Source organism: Polyodon spathula, chromosome 16 (assembly GCF_017654505.1).
Source record: "Polyodon spathula isolate WHYD16114869_AA chromosome 16, ASM1765450v1, whole genome shotgun sequence".
NCBI classification, from domain to species: domain Eukaryota; kingdom Metazoa; phylum Chordata; class Actinopteri; order Acipenseriformes; family Polyodontidae; genus Polyodon; species Polyodon spathula.
Genome location: NC_054549.1, coordinates 6,195,247 through 6,213,711, shown reverse-complemented (window position 1 = coordinate 6,213,711; position 18,465 = coordinate 6,195,247). Strand labels below are relative to the sequence as shown.

General features: G+C 40.4%; 1 protein-coding gene across 1 annotated transcript; it reads right to left on the bottom strand.

Moving 5' to 3' along the window:
- Positions 1-8,692: 8,692 nt before the first annotated feature.
- On the bottom strand, positions 8,693-17,913 carry LOC121328964 (GDH/6PGL endoplasmic bifunctional protein-like). The gene is made up of 5 exons (XM_041274119.1): positions 17,790-17,913; positions 13,683-14,352; positions 13,249-13,366; positions 11,207-11,476; positions 8,693-10,409 (listed from the first exon to the last, which is right to left on the bottom strand). The coding sequence occupies exons 2-5, from the start codon at positions 14,319-14,321 to the stop codon at positions 9,064-9,066; spliced, it is 2,373 nt and encodes a 790-aa protein (XP_041130053.1). The 5' UTR covers positions 14,322-14,352; positions 17,790-17,913; the 3' UTR covers positions 8,693-9,063.
- Between the last annotated feature and the right edge of the window lie 552 nt (positions 17,914-18,465).

The window sequence follows — 18,465 nt, the reverse complement described above, 5'->3', positions numbered from 1 at the left end:
TGTTTTACTGTATCTGGTGTTTTTTCCTTTATAATATTTCTATCAGCCATTTGTTTGGACACATTATTTATAATTTAAAAAACAAAATAACAATAATTCGTAATTTCCAAATATGCATTGTTTTCCAGTATATAATGCTAAATTCACAGAATTTGATATTTGAAACCTTCTAATTATTTACCTGCATGCAATGGAGCTAAACATTTTAAGGAAAACAAACATGTTTATCATAGATTTTTGATTCGTACAAAAACATGGAATGGAATTTTTGGTGTCAGATTTCAAGATTCATGTGCAAAATAACATCAGGGACCTCCAGCTCTTTTGTGTGCCCTCCCTAGGCTCATCATACAACATCTTCAAAAGTCTTTGTTGTCACACTGTAGCTACGGAGCGTCTTGCGTTTTATTTAATGAGTTGGTAATGTGCACTGATTCTCAATTCTCAAGCACTAGGGGGCAGCTTCTCTTGTTCGAGGCTTCCTGCAGCTTGCGCGCCTGCTGTCGCCTGTGATGTCGGTCAATGAGGACTATACCCTTTCTGACTTTACTTAATAATTCATTATTATTATTGTCTGTTTTTAAATAGTTTTATTCCAATACATTATCATTTGTTCATGTTAAAAAATTAAAAAAAAAAAAAACTTAAATATGAATTTGAAAGGGTTCCTTCAAACTCTACGCTGCACAAACACATATTAACTCAAGTAGTAAAAAAAAATAATCTCCTTTTTCTTTACACAGCTGGTCACTAGTGTATTAGCAAAACTGTGCCAGCTTCTTGTAAAATGTCATCTGTTTTACATTGTTGCATGACTTCTTTTTTCAGCATGTCTTATATAACACATGCATTCTAAAGAACATGCAACATGGATAGTCACATGCATCCTTGCTATGTGATTCATTGTGCTGTACAGCAGTGTTAGTAATGTACAGTATAGCTACCCACTCGTCTCTCCAAATCAACACAGTGCTTTCCTGTGAAAGTCTGGTCACTTGGGAAGAGACTGTGAAGGGAGTAGGCACATTAATTCAAGAAATGAATAGCAACCAATTAAAAGTCACCTCTATTGGAGCAAACCAGATATATATTCTACATAATTCTGCTTCTTCTTCTTTGTCATACTTAATTATAGTATAAACCAAGGAGGACCATTCACTGTATTGTAACAAATAGAAAATAACAGCACACACACACACACACACAAAACATGCTGTCTTCTGCACAGAGATGTGTCGTTTTCTCTTTCCGTCTGGAGATTTTAATAGACACCAATAAAGCAAGCAGAGATGAAACCCATCACAAGAGGGCTGGTTTGCTAGCCAGCCAGGGACACTGTGTGATCTTGCTCTGCTGCATGTTGTGATCTGCTGAATCGTTTGTATCAGATTCATTCAGGTCACTTCACTTTCAGGTTGAATGAATACCGGGGGGTCTCGGGGCACTTCTGTTCCAGCCCAGCCATAGCCTCTCATAAGGGGTTGTTTTCATGAAGCAGCTGCGAAGCACTAGCACGTGTGACTCCACATGAGAAGGACAAATGTTGGGAGCATTTTCTTCTGTCCAGCAGCTGGCCACCTCGGACCCTGCACGCACAGTAAGCATCATAGGAATACGATTGGAAAGATATATGATACGTGCAGCATGACTATCAAAAGAGCTCGACAAGAACTAGGTTGATTGCTGTTCTTTAAAACGTGATCTAAGGATACTGTTAAAAAGAACAAGTCCGGTAACTTCATATGCATGAGTTTCCCCTTTCTGGCAGAGAATTTGAATAAACAGCTTTGGGAATCTTGTCCAATGAGATGCTTTATTTATCCCAATTTCTAATGCGACACCTTTTGCAAATTACACCATTTGCACTTTATGTAATGCAGCACATTCAGCTGTTTTTTTTTCTATCTGACTACAAAGAGAATTGCAGGATCTGAAAGAGAGAAGCATGAATTTTGCTGTAATACAGCACATATAACACATTTACAAGGTGCAGTACTCAGGGGGTCAGTTGTAAACTGAAGCAGTAATTCATAAACTTTTGGGAACCCTGGAGCTCTTAAACACTGCCACTAGGTATAAATAAATGGCTTCACATTCAAAAGGCAGTGAATCAACAAGCAATGCCCAAAACTGCTATTGTATAAGAAGCAAAAAATAACCCAGCTGCATGAAGCAACCCTATAAAGAGAATGAAAAAGCAACATGACTGCAGTACTTTCTAATATGGCTCAGTCTAATATTGCTTATATGCATTTATATGAAGTAATTATACACATGCATGTATTCATGTTGAACCCCAAATAACATGCATTCATCATTACCAGGATAAGTGTTAACATGAACAGTCACAGGGTCCTCTTATAAAAGTCCCCTATAGTAAAGGCATGGCAAAGTGTAATAAAGCACGATGAAAGCATGCTGAAGCATAGGCAAGTATATTAAAACCATGCCAAACCATGGTAAACAATGGTAAAAGCATAGTATTACCTTTGAAGACTCATGACAAAACTACTGTGGAAATGGGAAGTTTTAGAAGTGTCACTATATTAATACAATGTGGGCCAAGTTAGCAGTTTGCCTTCATAAAGGATACCTCTGAATGTTTTTTAAAACGTCATGGCAGAGTGACTGCCGTGAGAAAAGAGACAAGAAAACTGAGAAAGGGTACAATCAATCAAAAGAAAAGGAAGCATCTGATTCAGTCTGTACCGCCTCAGGAGTCTTCATCAATCATTGGAGTGAAACTCCAACCAGGGAGCTGGACAGAACAGCCCCAGCTGAAGAGATGATACCCCTGCAGAAACCTGACATGGACACGGCTAGGTAGTTCCACTGACATGCCTAGATTGCAAATCCACACAATGACAAATGTTCCATTAGAAATTCCACTGAAAAGTACAACACAGTGTTCTAGAAAATCTATAATAATCTCTTTTTTGACATTGCTGTTCTGGATCGGTTTTGCGTAACAGAGTGCTGGGGTACAGGTTTAATTTACTCTACTGGAGTGGGTAGAAGACTGAACTCCCCTTTGAAGATATTATATCATTTATGATTTTCCTAAATTCACAGTCATTGGGGGAACAAATAGCTTTGCAGCAATTGCGGATTATTTAAATTATAACTACAGTCTTTAGTTAAGCATCATTTTTCCATTTTAATTACCCATGAAGATTCAGAGAAAACAAATTAAAAATACTATTTTCAATGTGAACTGCCTCCTCCATAGTAGAGGAATAAAATTACCTAATTATAAAACTAGCAAGAAATTACAAACAAGTACCTACAATCTACAAGTTTATACCATATGCAATTGTTTAATCCTTTGCACATGATTCACAATATAACCCTCAGACAGGGCTGGATCTCTAAAAAAGCAGAACTGTTTTTATTAATGAGACCATAAAATACCCTCAGTTTAGCACAAACAACAGTGTCTCAGTTATTGTCATGCAAGAAAGAGGGTTCCTATATGCAACTTGGAAACGCAACTGTGGGGCAGCCAAGAAGTGTCTATCAGCAAGCAGTCATGCAATGGGTTCTGAGTAGATGTGACAGCGCAGAGGTTGGGTGCGATCCAGAGCTTCTTAACCACTATGCAAAAGAGCCAGGTTAGTCTGCTTTCATGATTATAGAGCTTTTAACAGCATCTCATCTGCAGGGGTCAAACTCTGTAACAGCATTTAACCTTACTGATTGGCGGCTGTCAGTCTGTGAGATCCAGATCATGTCCATGAGGGCTATTCTTTCATTGACTACATGTGCACTGGCTCAGTAATTATAATTTGCAAGTTCTCTTTATATTCAGTTAAAAGCAGGATGTATGAAATCTCACATTTTCATCAAAGTTACAATTACAGTGTCTGGGCAGTTACTGATAGTGTATTCTACTGATAATAACACAGGCATTTCTGTTTGCAGTGTTGGAAAAAACTCTTGTTGACCATTATCATCTCAGTGCTTTACCTAAAGAAACAGCGCCAAACCATTTGCAGAAAACAGTATTATCAAAAATATGGGTATGATGGTAATGCAATGGGTCTCTAGTGTTCAAATCATTGCAATCTTGACCATTTGCTAACACTTCTGCAGCTACCCTTGTATTATCATTGCGTTAAAGGGCTGAATTGTAGTGCCACTACACTGCTGGATTGCCATTCAAGATTATTAAATAATGTACAGTACAATGCACTCTCAACAATGCCCTGCGATGGATCCCAGCCCTACATACATATAGCAGATGTATTTATTTTACAGCAGAGCAAATGTTTAAGCAGCCAAGAAAATCTATTTTTTTTCCATATATTCGGCCCGGCCGTGCTCAATCGAACATCCTCTTTAAGCATGCTTTAATGGAGTAAGCCATCTTTCCACAGCAACGCGCTCATCAATTGTCACTCCGGTAAACAAAATAAAATCCAAAACCGCAAGTGCTGCTTGCATTTTTATTCCACACCAATGATTTGTTTGGTTTGGGAAAACGTGGGGCAATGTCTGCTGCTAGCAGATGCATGGGTGGGGAGTGTGTCCTGGTGTTTTTGAAGCTCCAATATCGCAGTGTGATGCAGCTGTCTTTTTTAACACAATGCACCCTGTTCTAATCCTGCACCAGGCAGGCTGCTGTGAGGAAAGGCTGAGAGCACGTCTGTGGAGGGACAGTGCTGTGAGTTTGTATTGCACTAGACAAGCCGCACTGGTGTTAGGACTGTGCTGGTCTGCCCTGACAGGTTTTCTCCTGGGTCTGCAGCATTGGTCCAGTGCTGCATTGCTACAAGATACCTGATCTTCTTCTCCAGGAAGAGCCAGGACTGAGCTGCAATATACAAGCTGCAGAGTGAGCTTCTGGCAGGCAGCCCGTACCACTATGCAAGAAACTCTGAGAGAATGATTTGATGTTGAGTATAAAGCTGGATTCTTGTCTCAATGCGCAACCACAATAAATGCACCCTGTAACTTTGCAGTCCGCCTTGCTTCCCCTATGAGTTTGAGAAATATAAAAGAAAAAAAAATGTAACGCTGTCCTGTGAAAAAAAAAATTCAAAAGCAAGTGAAAAGCTCACCCATATCTAAATTTTTCTCAGAAAGTTAACAATACTTCTTATTGATATGAAGTACCAGGGTTTTAGACTTCCTTTCCACAGCGACGATAAGCCGATCTGTATTTTAAATTATTCATGCAAATTCAGTACAATGATTAATGAATGAGTCGAAAACCTTTTGACAAAAAAATCAATCAATGATTGTTGCAGATATGCTATGGAGGAGCAGTTCTGAATACTTCCAAAACCTTGCACCCTTACACTCAATTGATAGTTTTATCGATTATAGATGTTTCCAATCGTAAAAAACATAGCAAAATGCACAATGAACGCATGGTAAAACATAGTTAAGCTTTATGAAGAATAGCAAGGTAAAGCATGTTAATAAACATGACAAACCAAGGTAAACTATGGTAAAGGCATGGTATAACTATGGAAAAAGCATAGCAAAACTGAAAAAATACCATGCAAAAATGGAAATAATTATAATTAGAAATCATAAGCTTGTTGGTGCTCAGTTCTATGAAATTATACAATTATTATTATAATTATTGTACAGAATATACAAAATGATTATAGTGTCATTATTTTGCATCGTTTTGAAGAACACCATCTCTAAAGAGCCACTGGGTTAAATTCTCCAAGATATTTATTTTAGATAGACATTTTTTTTTGTCTGAAAGAAGAAAAAAAAACATAATTTGCATTTCTAAAACAAATAATATTTTGTCACAAGCAATAGACTCATCACAAGCCCCTACATTAAAAGTCTGAGTTGTTTATTTCTGGCTTGGCAGCTTCATTGGGTGTGTTTCTACTGTCTGAAGAAATCGTGCTCATGGCAATTTGGATTAAATGGCTTTGAGAACCCAGCCCTTAGTGTGTCTCTACGGAAATGCTGCTGTCTTCTGGTTTTGACTTTAACTCGGAGATGAATCCCCTCTAAGGTAAACTTTTGCCGCATTAAGCAAGAACCCTTATTTGTGTCCAAAAGCTGCAATATCTTGAACTTTAAATGTTTATACACAGCAGAGGCTGCTTGTGTAAAGCCATGTGTCACCATTGCATGATTTATTATTACAGGCACAGGTCATATTTTATAGACATAACAGTCTGATCTGAATCAGGGGATATAATTTAAAGAAGGGAACTGGTACTAGATCTCTTTGCAAACAGGTCCTTTCAACCGCAAGCCTTATTCTTGTGGTTTGCAGTTCAGAGGCAGGTTTTGCTGAATCCTTGCAAATAAAAACAGACACTTTGTGCTCAAGGTCTATCTCACTGATGTAATCTCAACAGCTCACAAGCCACGTCCGCCCTTCATCATGTGAGCCATTACTCAAGAAACTGTGATCACCTCACCCTATCGCAGTGTCTGAAGTGGAACGCGTGGAGCAAGCAGTGAGACACTATTGACAGCGCTGACTCACTCAGCCTGGCAGCAAACCACTAAGACTTCCAGCAAATAAGGAATCTAATCATCACCCTGCAAAGTTTATAGGGTTGAGAAGAACGTGGCTTTGCATGTGCTAATAATTAAGAAACAAGTTAAACCTGTATAAAAAGGAAGCCTTATTGGGAAATTTTAAGATCAGTTTATATATAAAAAATCTCAAATAAAACAATTAAAATAAACACCTGACTGCATAAAAATATGAAGGGTCCTAGTTGTGCTAGATTTTAAAGTCGGCGGTATTGAGAACAATTGAAAAGGTATGTTGCTACTGACGCCAGCTGTAACCAGTTTTTAAGAGATGAAACATATATTACTTGATTACCTCACTTTACCTGTTAAACCTGGAGTGGAACAGCCCTGCAGAGCAGTAATTGGACCCTCCTGGTGTACCTAGAATTCCCCCTTGCTATGACAAGTTCCAAATGCAGTGTCCCCTACTAGGAGTTTGGTGGTACAGTCGGCGCCTTCTAATCTGGAAGCATCAGAGTTTTAGACAAATGACTGCAAAACCTCTGGGACAACACTGGTCTTTTTTTTTGTTTGTTTGTTTCTCCCCAAGGTGCAATTACTCATCCAGTGACTTTCCATTTACAATCCACACTGCTCTGGCTATCATACCTCATTTGCATGCAATCTTGCTGATTTTGATGAATTACTCACACACACTCCTTAAAATGCAGATTTATTATGAAAATATTTTTCAACAAGAGCCATTTTTCTTTTGTAATTCCAGCGTATTTAATATTTCAGTGTCTTTACAAATACATTCAATTGTCAATCACATGGTTTTATTTTATTTTACAATACAACGACGTATAATGGGAATTAAAGAATGCTAATGGAAGAAATCTATACATTAAAAAAAACAACATTTTCGTTGTTCAGTGAAAATTAAAGATAAAGATCATCAAAGTAAGCAGTCTAGTGCACAATCCCTGGACTTTATGGACATGCAAGATGCGGGTGTTGCCAATGTAATGTACACCCATTTCAGGCTTTACTATGAGCTTGATTAGCCACAGTATATAGATAACAAGCTCAGGTATGAGTTCATTTAAGTGAACCAAGGACTAATTAGAAATGCTTAAAAATATGGCCCAGATTCTATCTTGTTTTTTTTCGGCCGTGACTAACTAGAATTATGGAATTAATTTCCCCTTGGGAATGAAAATAGTTTCCGTTTCATCCAAAAGTTTCAGGGGTCGTCCCGTCCCCCCAGATCCACCCCCCCCCCCCCCCTGTGTTACACGATGTCCTGCATAACAGTTGTGACAGCAGCACAAAAAGTGGATGAGACATAACTGCACTAGCATTTGCAAAGAATCCGCTCAGTGATCAAATATAGAGGTAGTGCCATTTTCCATAATGCGTTTGACAGAGGTTAAAATTAAGCACATACAGAATTACAAATCAAAAGGAGGTTTGTGGTTGGTAAAAAGTGCACACCCTTTTATTTTTTATTACTACATACTTCTGTGTATAGCATTGCAAATCAGATCTCAATAGCTTGTAGCCATGTGCGGTGTGCACAGTACTGCCCCTGGGTCTTGCGCCTTCATTTTAGAGAAATGGAGCATTATATCAGGTCAGATAAGCTGTTCCAAGCTGGTGGCGCTGCATCGTGGGAACAGCATTTATCCAGTCACAGAAGATTTCAAATGCATTGCTTCAAGCCACAGAATACAGTCCCAGCCCTTGTCCCTTACCCCCAACACCTCATTAAAATCCTTATCAAACATTACCTCCTTCAAATAATCTGCTCCAGAATAAATGCATTTTCCACATTCATATTTTTTTCAACATATAGAAGTTCAAACTTTCAGACTAATTTCAGTCTTTTTTTCTTATTTGTCCAGAAAGTAACTTTGATTTAGTTTCAACCCTAACTAGTAACATGGGATTTTGGTATAAAAAATAAAAACATTAAAAAAAAAAAAAAAAAAAAAAAAAAAAAAAAAGGACCATAGATCTGGCAGTGACAGTAAATTGCATAGATATTTCAAGTCAAGTTGACACTGCTAGTTTTGGAAAGTAGATCTATTCAGTTTACACTACGCAGGTTTCAGTACACAGTAAAGATTCAAAAGATGCAAAAGCCCCATTTTTTTTTTTTACATCAGCTGCTGTTGTACACATCAGGAAACTTTTTTTATTTGAAATTGCATCACTGCAAGAGACACAATCTGGGGCTTCATAATTATTCCTAGAGAGCAACCTTTTAATAAAAAAAAGATACTTTTAGTTACAGGGTACAGATCACATAGTAAACAATGAGGTGATAACTAATTAACAACACCACTACAGTAGGTATTTATTTTAGCAACACCTGGTATCTCATTAGGAACCATGTAATGCAGGGTTATTACATTACCATGAAATTACATCTTGACATGAGTTCAACGAGTTGAAATGATTACCTACTGCTTAATTGGCTCTATCGTGACTTTTTTTCATAAAAAGACTCAATATATGGGACCTGTAAACGAAAACATAATCAGGTTAAGAGATCCACAGATTCAAGGCAACCACCTTTTGATAGCACGCACTAAAATCCATTACTTTCATTAATTACCCCAGAAGAGCCTCATAATCAATGTACCACACCAGCTTCCCGTTGGATGGTTTCACTCCAGTTATTGGCCACCTCTTCGGATCATCTTTCACCCTGCTTAGCTGCGTTACCATTTCGTGCTTTCCCTTCCCCAGCACTATGACTCGTACGTTTTTGGCTTTGTTGATGGCAGAGAAAGTAAGGCTCATCCTCTGATGGGGCTTGAATGGGCTTTCCGTCAAGGCTACCAGCTTGTTTTCAAGCGTGTCGAACTTGCAGCCCCGGAACAGCGAGGCCGTGTGACCGTCGTCTCCGACCCCCAACAGAACCCAATCCAAGCTCGTGCCGTTTATTAACCTGGACATTTCTTTCTCGTAAGACTCAGGTCCGCCGTCCTCCTCGACGCAAAGCCTTTGATTCACAAGGACCGGCATGGGGTGGATGTTGAAGTAGGGGACCCTGATGTGCTGCAGAAGGTTGTCATGAAGGTTCTTAAAGTTGGAGCCTCGGTCAGTTAGCGAGACACAGCGTTCATCCACCATCCACAAATGAGTCTCCTTCCAAGGGAACGTGTAATGGTGCAGCACAAGCCTCAGAAACAAAGCGATGGGGCTGGACCCTCCAGAAAGAGCCAAGTGGAACTGGCCGCTCTGTTTCACTGCTTCTTCCGCAGCCATATGAAGATCTAAAGCCAGCCTTGATACGAGCTCTTCAGCCCAGGCTGACACCATCTCGTTCGTTCTGTACTTCCCCTGGGTGATCTGAAAGCTCTCAGAAGACGCCCCGCCTTGGACGGGAGACAACAGCACCACAGCTTCATGAACGAATGAAACCTTGTTACCTTGAAGTTCAAAGTCCAGCAGGTTTGCGTTATCCGCTCCACCTGGATAAGCACGAGGGTACTCGTGCAATATGCCGTCAAGCAACGGCGTCCAAAAATTCCATGACGCCAACAGGTTCTCAGTGCTCACAAAACTGTCCCGCTTGGCCTGAAAGATGTGGGATATCAACACAGCATAGGCATCCATCTGTGCCACAGGAGTATAGACATAGTACTCCGATAACGGCTGACCAAACATGCTGACATTCGCATATTCAGTGACCTCTTTCCACCCACTCAATGGCAACTGAGGTTTGAAAAGATTTTTGCTGACCAGAAAAGCTGGGTATTTTAAATTGCCCTGGCCGATGTGGAAGATGATTTGCTTGGGCTTACAGTGGACACTCAAAACGTTTTGGGTGCAGAACACCTGGTTCCTGAAGAGGACACGAACATACGAAACTCTCTCATCCAGAGCCTTGCCCGAGGTCAGTATGAACGGGATGCCATCCCACTGGGAATTTTCAATGTGCACCGCAACACCTTGAACAGGGGGAAAAAAACAAAAAACAAACAAAAAAAAAAAAAACATGTAATGTTATTTGTCATATCAAATCTCAACTTTAGTCCAGATTGGGACAGCTGCAGCTTGACAGTGTACCAGACTCAACAACAGAGGTCTCCAACATTGATCCAGGTCTGTCTGGCACAATAAACTGAACTAAGAAGGCTCTGTTTTAAGCTGGCAGGCAAGGGTACAGTGACTCATAACGACTAGGAGAGTTTTCCATGCGTACTTTGAATCTGTACTCCTTTGCAGCAGCATTAGTGGTATTTTTCATTAATAAAATGACTCAATGTGGTTTCATGCTTTCAAAGATCAATGATAACATTTGCAGACGTATTCCACGCTGGGGTTTACAGCTAACTGTGGGTGCGGTCTTGCTTCTCAGCGGCTTTCCATTGACAAAACCCCCTTTCACTGTTTATTGTATAGTCCCTTACATCCATTTGAAGCAGTTTTAGTTCGCAAAATAATTCTGTAACTCTTACCTGTTATTAATTTCCATGCGTTAGACTCGCATGGAGTTTTGAGAGAAACACACATTATCTTTTTTAACTATTTGTGGAAGTCTGGTTCACTTCCTCTGTCATTTCACGTTAAAAATCATGTTAGTTTCTGCACAAAGCGAAGCTGCAGGCTGGTCGATAAAAGTTTGAAGGGATAGGGAGTTTCACTCTTCAGCTGATATTGCCAAATATGTTCAAGCAGACATGAAATCAAGGCTTGCAAACTGATTTCTTTAATCTGGTGTGTTAACAAACCTAACAGTACCTACCCGCAAAAGTTGGAGTGATGCTTATGTGCTCTGCGGTCCTGTTCAGTTCCTCGTTGACCTCGGAGTTGTAAGCCTGGTACTGGCCAATCACTGCGCTTCCTTTACCAAGCCTCTGTAAAGATCCAAAGAGCTTCAGTTTGCTTCTAAGAATCTCTTCGGCGCTACTTCTGTTAACTGGGATCTCCATGGCAACGTACGTCAGGATCTCCGTCAGGTGATTCTGAATCACATCCCGAATGACACCGTACTGGTTATAAAAGTGAGTGCGACCTGAATGAGACACAAGGGGGGGGGCTGTTCAGAGTTCAGCTTCGTTAAGGCTCTTTAGACAGCACACAGTACAGTCTCCACAGGCACGCCGAGCTGGAGCAGACACACAACGTCTCACTGTGATAAAGGATTATTTCACAAACAGTAACTGGCATTAATCTTTACCTCCGTACTCATAAAATCACCACACAAAACACCACAGTCAGAATACAGCATTGAGAAAAAGCAAAACTTTAAATTCTTAATGATCCAGCCAGCTAAGCAGTTTCACCTGTTTGAATGGGTAAATCAAACCAAAGCAGCACAGCTTGTGAACCAGTGCATTCAGTGTACACTGCAGTTTATGTAAAATAATTAATAACAACAATAATAAAGGACAGGAAGATGCTGATTTTTGAGTAAAGGCACTTTTTGATCTCCCCTTATTCGTTGCATATTTTGCATCACCAATTTAAAGCTTGTTAAAAATCAGCTCTTTCTGTGCCTGTTAAAGTAAAATTCACTGTGAAAAGAAAATTAACATTTTATCTTCCGCCTCAGTTTTGCAATCACAGATCAAATTCCAACAAAGCAGTCCAGAAGTAATCTGCTACTGCCCTCTAGTGGCTACTGACAGAAACTGAAACGATTCTTTAAAACCAGGCTGTGAAACACCCAACCCTGCAGGATTCAAGCCAATGGAAACATCCGAGGAGATGCACCTGTCAAGCAGCATCTGTACTCACAACTTACAGATGTAATTATTACTAACAGGTCATGTAACTACAACACCATTATAGGAATACTGGCTGCTTAACATTTATTTTAACTGTCTTTCAATGGTAACCCTAATGGCTCAGCACCCTGCAGTGTAATCTATAAACAAACAGGTGGTGTATTGAAAGTGATCTCCTTTCTCATCAGGACGTTCAATTAATTTGATTAGTTTGGATGGTGCACACAGCAGATGAACAGATTCTACCAATGGACCTTTCTTTCTCTACCTAGGCTGCAAACACCTGCTTTGTGAACTAAAGCTGACTCACAACGTCCTTGCATAGAACAAAGCTGTTTGCTTAGTCCAGGGATGGAAAATTAGACTCCCATTGCATAGCAGTTCGATCCATTCCTGGTTTTACTATGAACTGAATAAGACACACCTGAGCTTGTTAACTATACACTGGGGCTAACCAGGCTTGTGTTAAATCTTGGAATGGGGGAGGCTGCTATGCACCCTTTCCTTCACCGTTAGTCAATTAGGAGTCGCAAACAAAACCAGTGAATGAAACACAAACTAGGAGTTATCAGCTGACTCCATAGCTTTTCTTTTTTTGTCAGTTTCAACATGGAAAGCAAATGCTTGCTTTGATTTGTATAAAAGTATTTGACATCCCTTGGTAATTACTGAAATCAATAGCTGCTGATGTATAGGTTGTGGGGTAGCAGTCAGGGACTTATGGAACACAGAGGCAGGCTGAGTCAGTCAGACAGCACAAATACCCTGGCAGCAGTAGCAAGTGTCCTCTGGTCTACGCCAGCGCTCCACACACTTGAGTTTGCAGGTCTGCATTACTGTTTCTTCAAATGCTGTAAATAAATCATTGGTTTCCCCAACACATTTGACTGTGATGCATTTGTTTTCAAGGGCACACAATTCTGCAATCCTGGACACACCATGCAGGTTGCAGAATATACCACTAGGTGGAGCTCACGCTACAGCACAACACCATTTGTGATGATTTTTGTAATCCAGGTGAACTGTGGATTAAGAGCAAACATAATTAGTGCATTACCTTTTGCATCCACAGTTTCCTTCATGACTATTTCCACTCTCTCAATATGATGCCTATTCCATATAGGATCCAAGAATTTTCTGTTTTCATGCCTAAATGGAAGAATTTGAGTAACAGCCTTGGGGGGGGAAAAAAAAAAAAAAAAAAAAAAAAAAAAAAAGAATATATATAAAGGTATGTTTAAACTGTAATCTTCAAAATTGTAGCTATACTTTATCATATTCTCTGCATTACCAACAGATTCAAATGCAGTAAGGCCATTTCGGTTTTTTGGTTTGATCAGTATCAAAGTGGAATCCAGCACTGAATGGACAGAATTGTCTCTCTGCATATAAACCTGCCACTGTCGAATGTAAACAAACTGGATAGTCAACAAGGGCCGTCATGGTAACAAGGTTGTGTATTTATCAAGGCATGCCTCTGCGTCATTTTACCTGCTTTCCCAGATAGTGGTCTATCCTGTACATCTCCTCCTCTTTCAGGAACTTCTTCAGATCCTTGGAGAGCTGCAGGGCGCTTTCATAGTCGTGCCCGAAGGGTTTCTCCAGCACCACCCTCAGCCAGACCCCGGGGTACGGCCGGCAGCTGCTGTTGATCTTATCGGCGATGTCCGCGTAGCTGAAGGGCGGCACAGACAGATAGAACAGCCTGCCTGCTTCCACCAGCCCCTCCTGCTTCAGCTGCTCCTGGATCTCGGCATTGAGAGCGGCGTAGTGCTCTGCTGTCTGCAGCTGCCGATACTGAGACAGTTTCAAGAACTGGTCTTTCAGTAAGGCACACCTTTCGGGGGCAACGTCGGCTTGGCAAGCCAGCCCCTTGAGGATCTCAGACATGGCCGGGTTGCCCTTCTCGGGCTCGGAAAGGGCTGCACCGTAGAAGCTGAAGCTGTGCCCGCTGCTCACCTGCTCCCCGTAGAGCTGGAAGAAGCCCTGCCACAGATACTTCCTGGCCAGGTCTCCCGTGGCCCCGACTATCACCACTGAAACGTGGCCCTTCGATTCCTTCGCCCAGGTCTGCTGCTGCAGAGAGCCAACGAGCAGCAGCAGACCAGACAAAGCCTTCCACGGGATCATCTTTCACAGGGCAAGCTTCTTCCACACTGGCCTTGGAAAGGGAGGAGAGGGGTGGGGAAGAAAAGAAAAGAATCCACAGATTAAATCTTTGCAACGACTAGTCTGTAGATCGCGCTGCAGCTCAAGGCTCTCTAGTGTTTTTTGCTTTTTTTTGGTTTTTTCCCCCAGGCTGATCACAGCTCATTTATCAAACAGCTACTGCAGGAACAGTGTGATGCAATTGCTGGCTAAGGAAAAGTAATAAGCTTTAAAATGCTAACAAAATCTCTTTGCAGTAACTTCAAAGCGGGATAGAGTAGTGCATGGCTTTTAAACTGTGCATGACAATCCCTTGTAACGGCATGAAGGATGCATGTAGGAGCGGGATGTAGAGCAGTGAGATTTAAGGAATGTTTCATCCTAAATTAAACAGCTTAATTCAGAAACTTTCCTTAAATCAAGCCCAGCATCTATTCAGCAAAGCAGCGTAGTTTGGAACAACGCGATTAGCCCGGTCATTGACATCATTGCATTTGAATGAAGGTATTCAACACTAGATCTCTCAACAATTGTTACATAAAATTCCATGTGAAGATAAATTTGAGATTTGTCCATAACTATAAAACCCTCAACGATGGTACATATAGTTAAATTAAATAAAAATTAAATGATAAACGTTTCAATAAAAATGGGATTGACTGAAATACTACTTGGAGGTCGTCTTTATCAGTAAAGACATGGAGTAATACAGCAGTACATGACTTATTTTACTGCTGTACAACAGGGCGAGACCCAACCTAATTCAACCTGCCGCTGTTAAATCTGCTGCACTGGAATTCTGTGGGTCTCAGCTGACACTCTGTTCTAAATGCAAGCTGGATTGTCTGGTGGCACTAGGACTGAATTTCTGTTTTGACACTGGTGTCCATTATACAGAAGTAAATGGACACTGCAGCTAAGGGAAAGGGACCGCACTGTCCCTGCAGCTCATGATGACAGCTGAAACGTTTGCCAGGCTTATGATGTGGAACACATTGCGCTGCTGTCTAGCAAATTGATTTACATTTTTACAGCTATGCTGCAAACCACATGATGGTGCTTCAGCAGCGAGACTTCACAGATAAATCTTACTGGCCTAAACGTATAGATCATAATCAATAGATACTAGACCTAACAGATACTAAATAGTGCACAATGCACTCCCACCAACCAACACAGTTTCAGCGTTTATAGAAAGATATCATGATCTTCAAGCGTCCTTGAGTAACTGCATGAGTCTAAACAGAGTTGAAAAGACCACAGTACTAAAAACACAAAACCAAGCTCAGGGGAAAGCAATCAAACCCACAACACATTACTTCAGTTCAACATATTAGGATTGCAGATTATTCAGCAATTGCTGTAATCACGTCGAGAACAAGTTTTGCCAAATACAGCAATACCCGATTCTGCCACTGAGGCTTAAAAGGTGAATGAGGCTAGTCCCTAAATGTAACTTCAGCACCTTTTCAGCTGGACCTGTTGTGCAGTTACACTTTGTATTTATAACACATTTGAATTAAAGGTCAACAGAAAAAGGAGCGCCTAGGTTATGCCGCACAAGTAGTACACAATTACTAGTGTTCAAAATCAGCAGAATTGTAATTTGCTAAGCCACTGATACCTGGTTACCTGCCAATTATTGAAGGTTCATGACAAACCATCCTGGATTTAAAAGGACACAGTATATCAGAACAGCAAGCCACTATTGTTGGAGGATTTATTTATAATGATGCAACTTTCATCCTGGAGATAAGCCACACAGAAAATGAGGCTCTGCCACGCACGTCAATCTTGACTGTCAATCTTGACTGTCAATCTTGAAAACCTGCGCGGCAGCTTCTAAGGCAGCAAAGCTTTTAGTAACGGCAGAGGGGGTTGGGAACGTGTAGGATATTTTCTGATTGGCCATTTTAAAGGATGTCTGTACAGTATGTCAGATGCATGTTGCACTGTAGCGTAACTGTAATTGCATTTTCAACAGAAGGCTACAATGAGGCCTTTCTGACAAGCAAATACTTTGCAATGGTTTTGAGTCCCACTCACCTGCTGTGTTGCAAGCTGCTTTACAAAGTAATGCATCTAAACAAGCGAACCCCATCGAGGATTGAATCCACGCTACTGTTTCACCAGGTCCCAAAGCAGCAGGGATAGCCTGGAGTTCCTTTACTGAATCCTTTCAATATCTGGATTTGTCGCGCTTTTTTGCAAGCACACGCTTTTCACCTTCATTCAGGAGGCCACCCAATCTAAAAGTACAGTGCATTTTCTGGTTTTCCTTGTAAAGCAGCTCACATGATCATTACGATAATACTCAAAGACCAAAACCAATCTATCACCGAGAAATCATTATCAATGCTTGTATTATTTTCTGACTCAGAACAAACTACCGTAGTAGCTAATACACTGCCACCCCTAAAAGCAGGCTAAATGTTTAAAACAGACAAACTCAAGCAAGTCTAGTAGTCTGCTAATTTACATGTTCATTCAAAACTGGAGCGTTAAAAAAAGCTATGCAAATATTTCCTTTGCAGAACATATATGGCAAGGCCATTTACATTCAAATAAAACAAATATATCATTAGAAAAAAATGCACTGAATCTTCAGCTTGGTGGCATGCAAGCAAATTATTGATCATAAAGAAATATTGGTATTAGAGGTGATGACCACGTTTCTGAGAAGGCCGGGTACAGCAACCTTTGTGCTGTACAAACAGATAACGGGTCTGTTACAGATAAAGGATTTTGCAACTTCCCAAAAAGCAGAGTTGGGAAAGACTGTGCCAGTCACTGAGTGTTGATACTGTATATCTGCCAACATTTCTAGATTCCTCTAAATTCCAGGCAGAACAACACACAGTCTGGGTGTTTGAACATGAATTTTACATTAAAATTAAATGTACACGACTGTTGTAAAAGTTAACACGCACACGCACACGCACACGTACGTACGTGTGTGTGTACTGCACCCATACACAGTAGGCAGGAGAGGAGGGGCACACATCTATGTTAGCACCTGTTAATTTTCCTCAAAACTTTAATACTGAAAGTGGTATATTTCACACTGTTAAAAAGAAACATGCATAGCTGTTATGCCCCCCAAGGTATATGTTATTATTACACAAAACTATGTTCATGTGTTGCGGTCACTGACAGTACAGTATACAGTACCTGCGCGGTACAGACAGCACACAACATGCTTACATTACCGATTTAAATAACGCTATCATTTATTCATCGGTTTGTATTGTTAATACATTCTAGCTAAACAATTTCACAACAGGCACGGCGTACGATGCAGATACAACATGCAAGTTTCAAACCAACGTTTCTGCCTCAGTTTCTAGTTTCTAAGCAAACGTGTTGTTACTTAAAACTGCATTTTAAATACAAAATCACGTGGTAAAAATCTGAATGAAATTAAATGATGAATTATAACAATGCACATACCTAGCCTCAGCAGTACTGTTAGTACTCGCTTCTGTGTTGTTGTGTAACTGTTGTGTGCTGGACTGAGCAGCTAAGCTTCCTGCATGCAGTAGCCATGACATACCAGGATATCCGCATTTGAAGAGGCGCGGTTCACAAGAGCAACATTGCCGGGTGTCATGTCGTGTTCTTCCACTTCTGTAAACCAATCATAAGACCAGACGTAGGTTTCATTTCGTGAATAAAACACGCAAAAGCTTTTAATAGGCACGCTTAACAAATACAAGTTAATAATTCAACAGAAACGGCGCGACGCGTGGACTGAACACAATTGTAAACCTCTGTGTCGATTTTTTTCTATTTCTGTTTTGCAAGAGGGACAATATTTAATATAAAAAAGTGAGGATTGTCCTCGACATAGAGTAGACGTGCCCCTTCATTCAATCACTTACAAAGTGGCTTTGTTTTTGTTTGTTTCAGTATCGTGAACTAAATTCGTACTGTTTTATTTGGCAAATAATTTATTTGCTACCCCCACCCACCCTGGCTTTTATTAAATACGTTCTTCAACAACATAAATAACGTCTTTATTATATTGTAATGCCTGTGCACATATTGCTGTGCATTTAAACAATTCTACTAAAAAAGTTACATTCACTTAAACACATAAAATGTTGTTTTGTTTTCCAATATCTTC

Excerpts from the sequence above, each read along its gene's own strand:
- LOC121328964 (XM_041274119.1), bottom strand. The coding sequence starts at position 14,321 with ATGATCCCGTGGAAGGCTTTGTCTGGTCTGCTGCTGCTCGTTGGCTCT. Across the intron at positions 11,477-13,248 it reads GGAAACTGTGGATGCAAAAG|GTCGCACTCACTTTTATAAC; the intron begins GTAATGCACTAA and ends TGTCTCATTCAG. Across the intron at positions 10,410-11,206 it reads CATCACTCCAACTTTTGCGG|GTGTTGCGGTGCACATTGAA; the intron begins GTAGGTACTGTT and ends CCCCTGTTCAAG.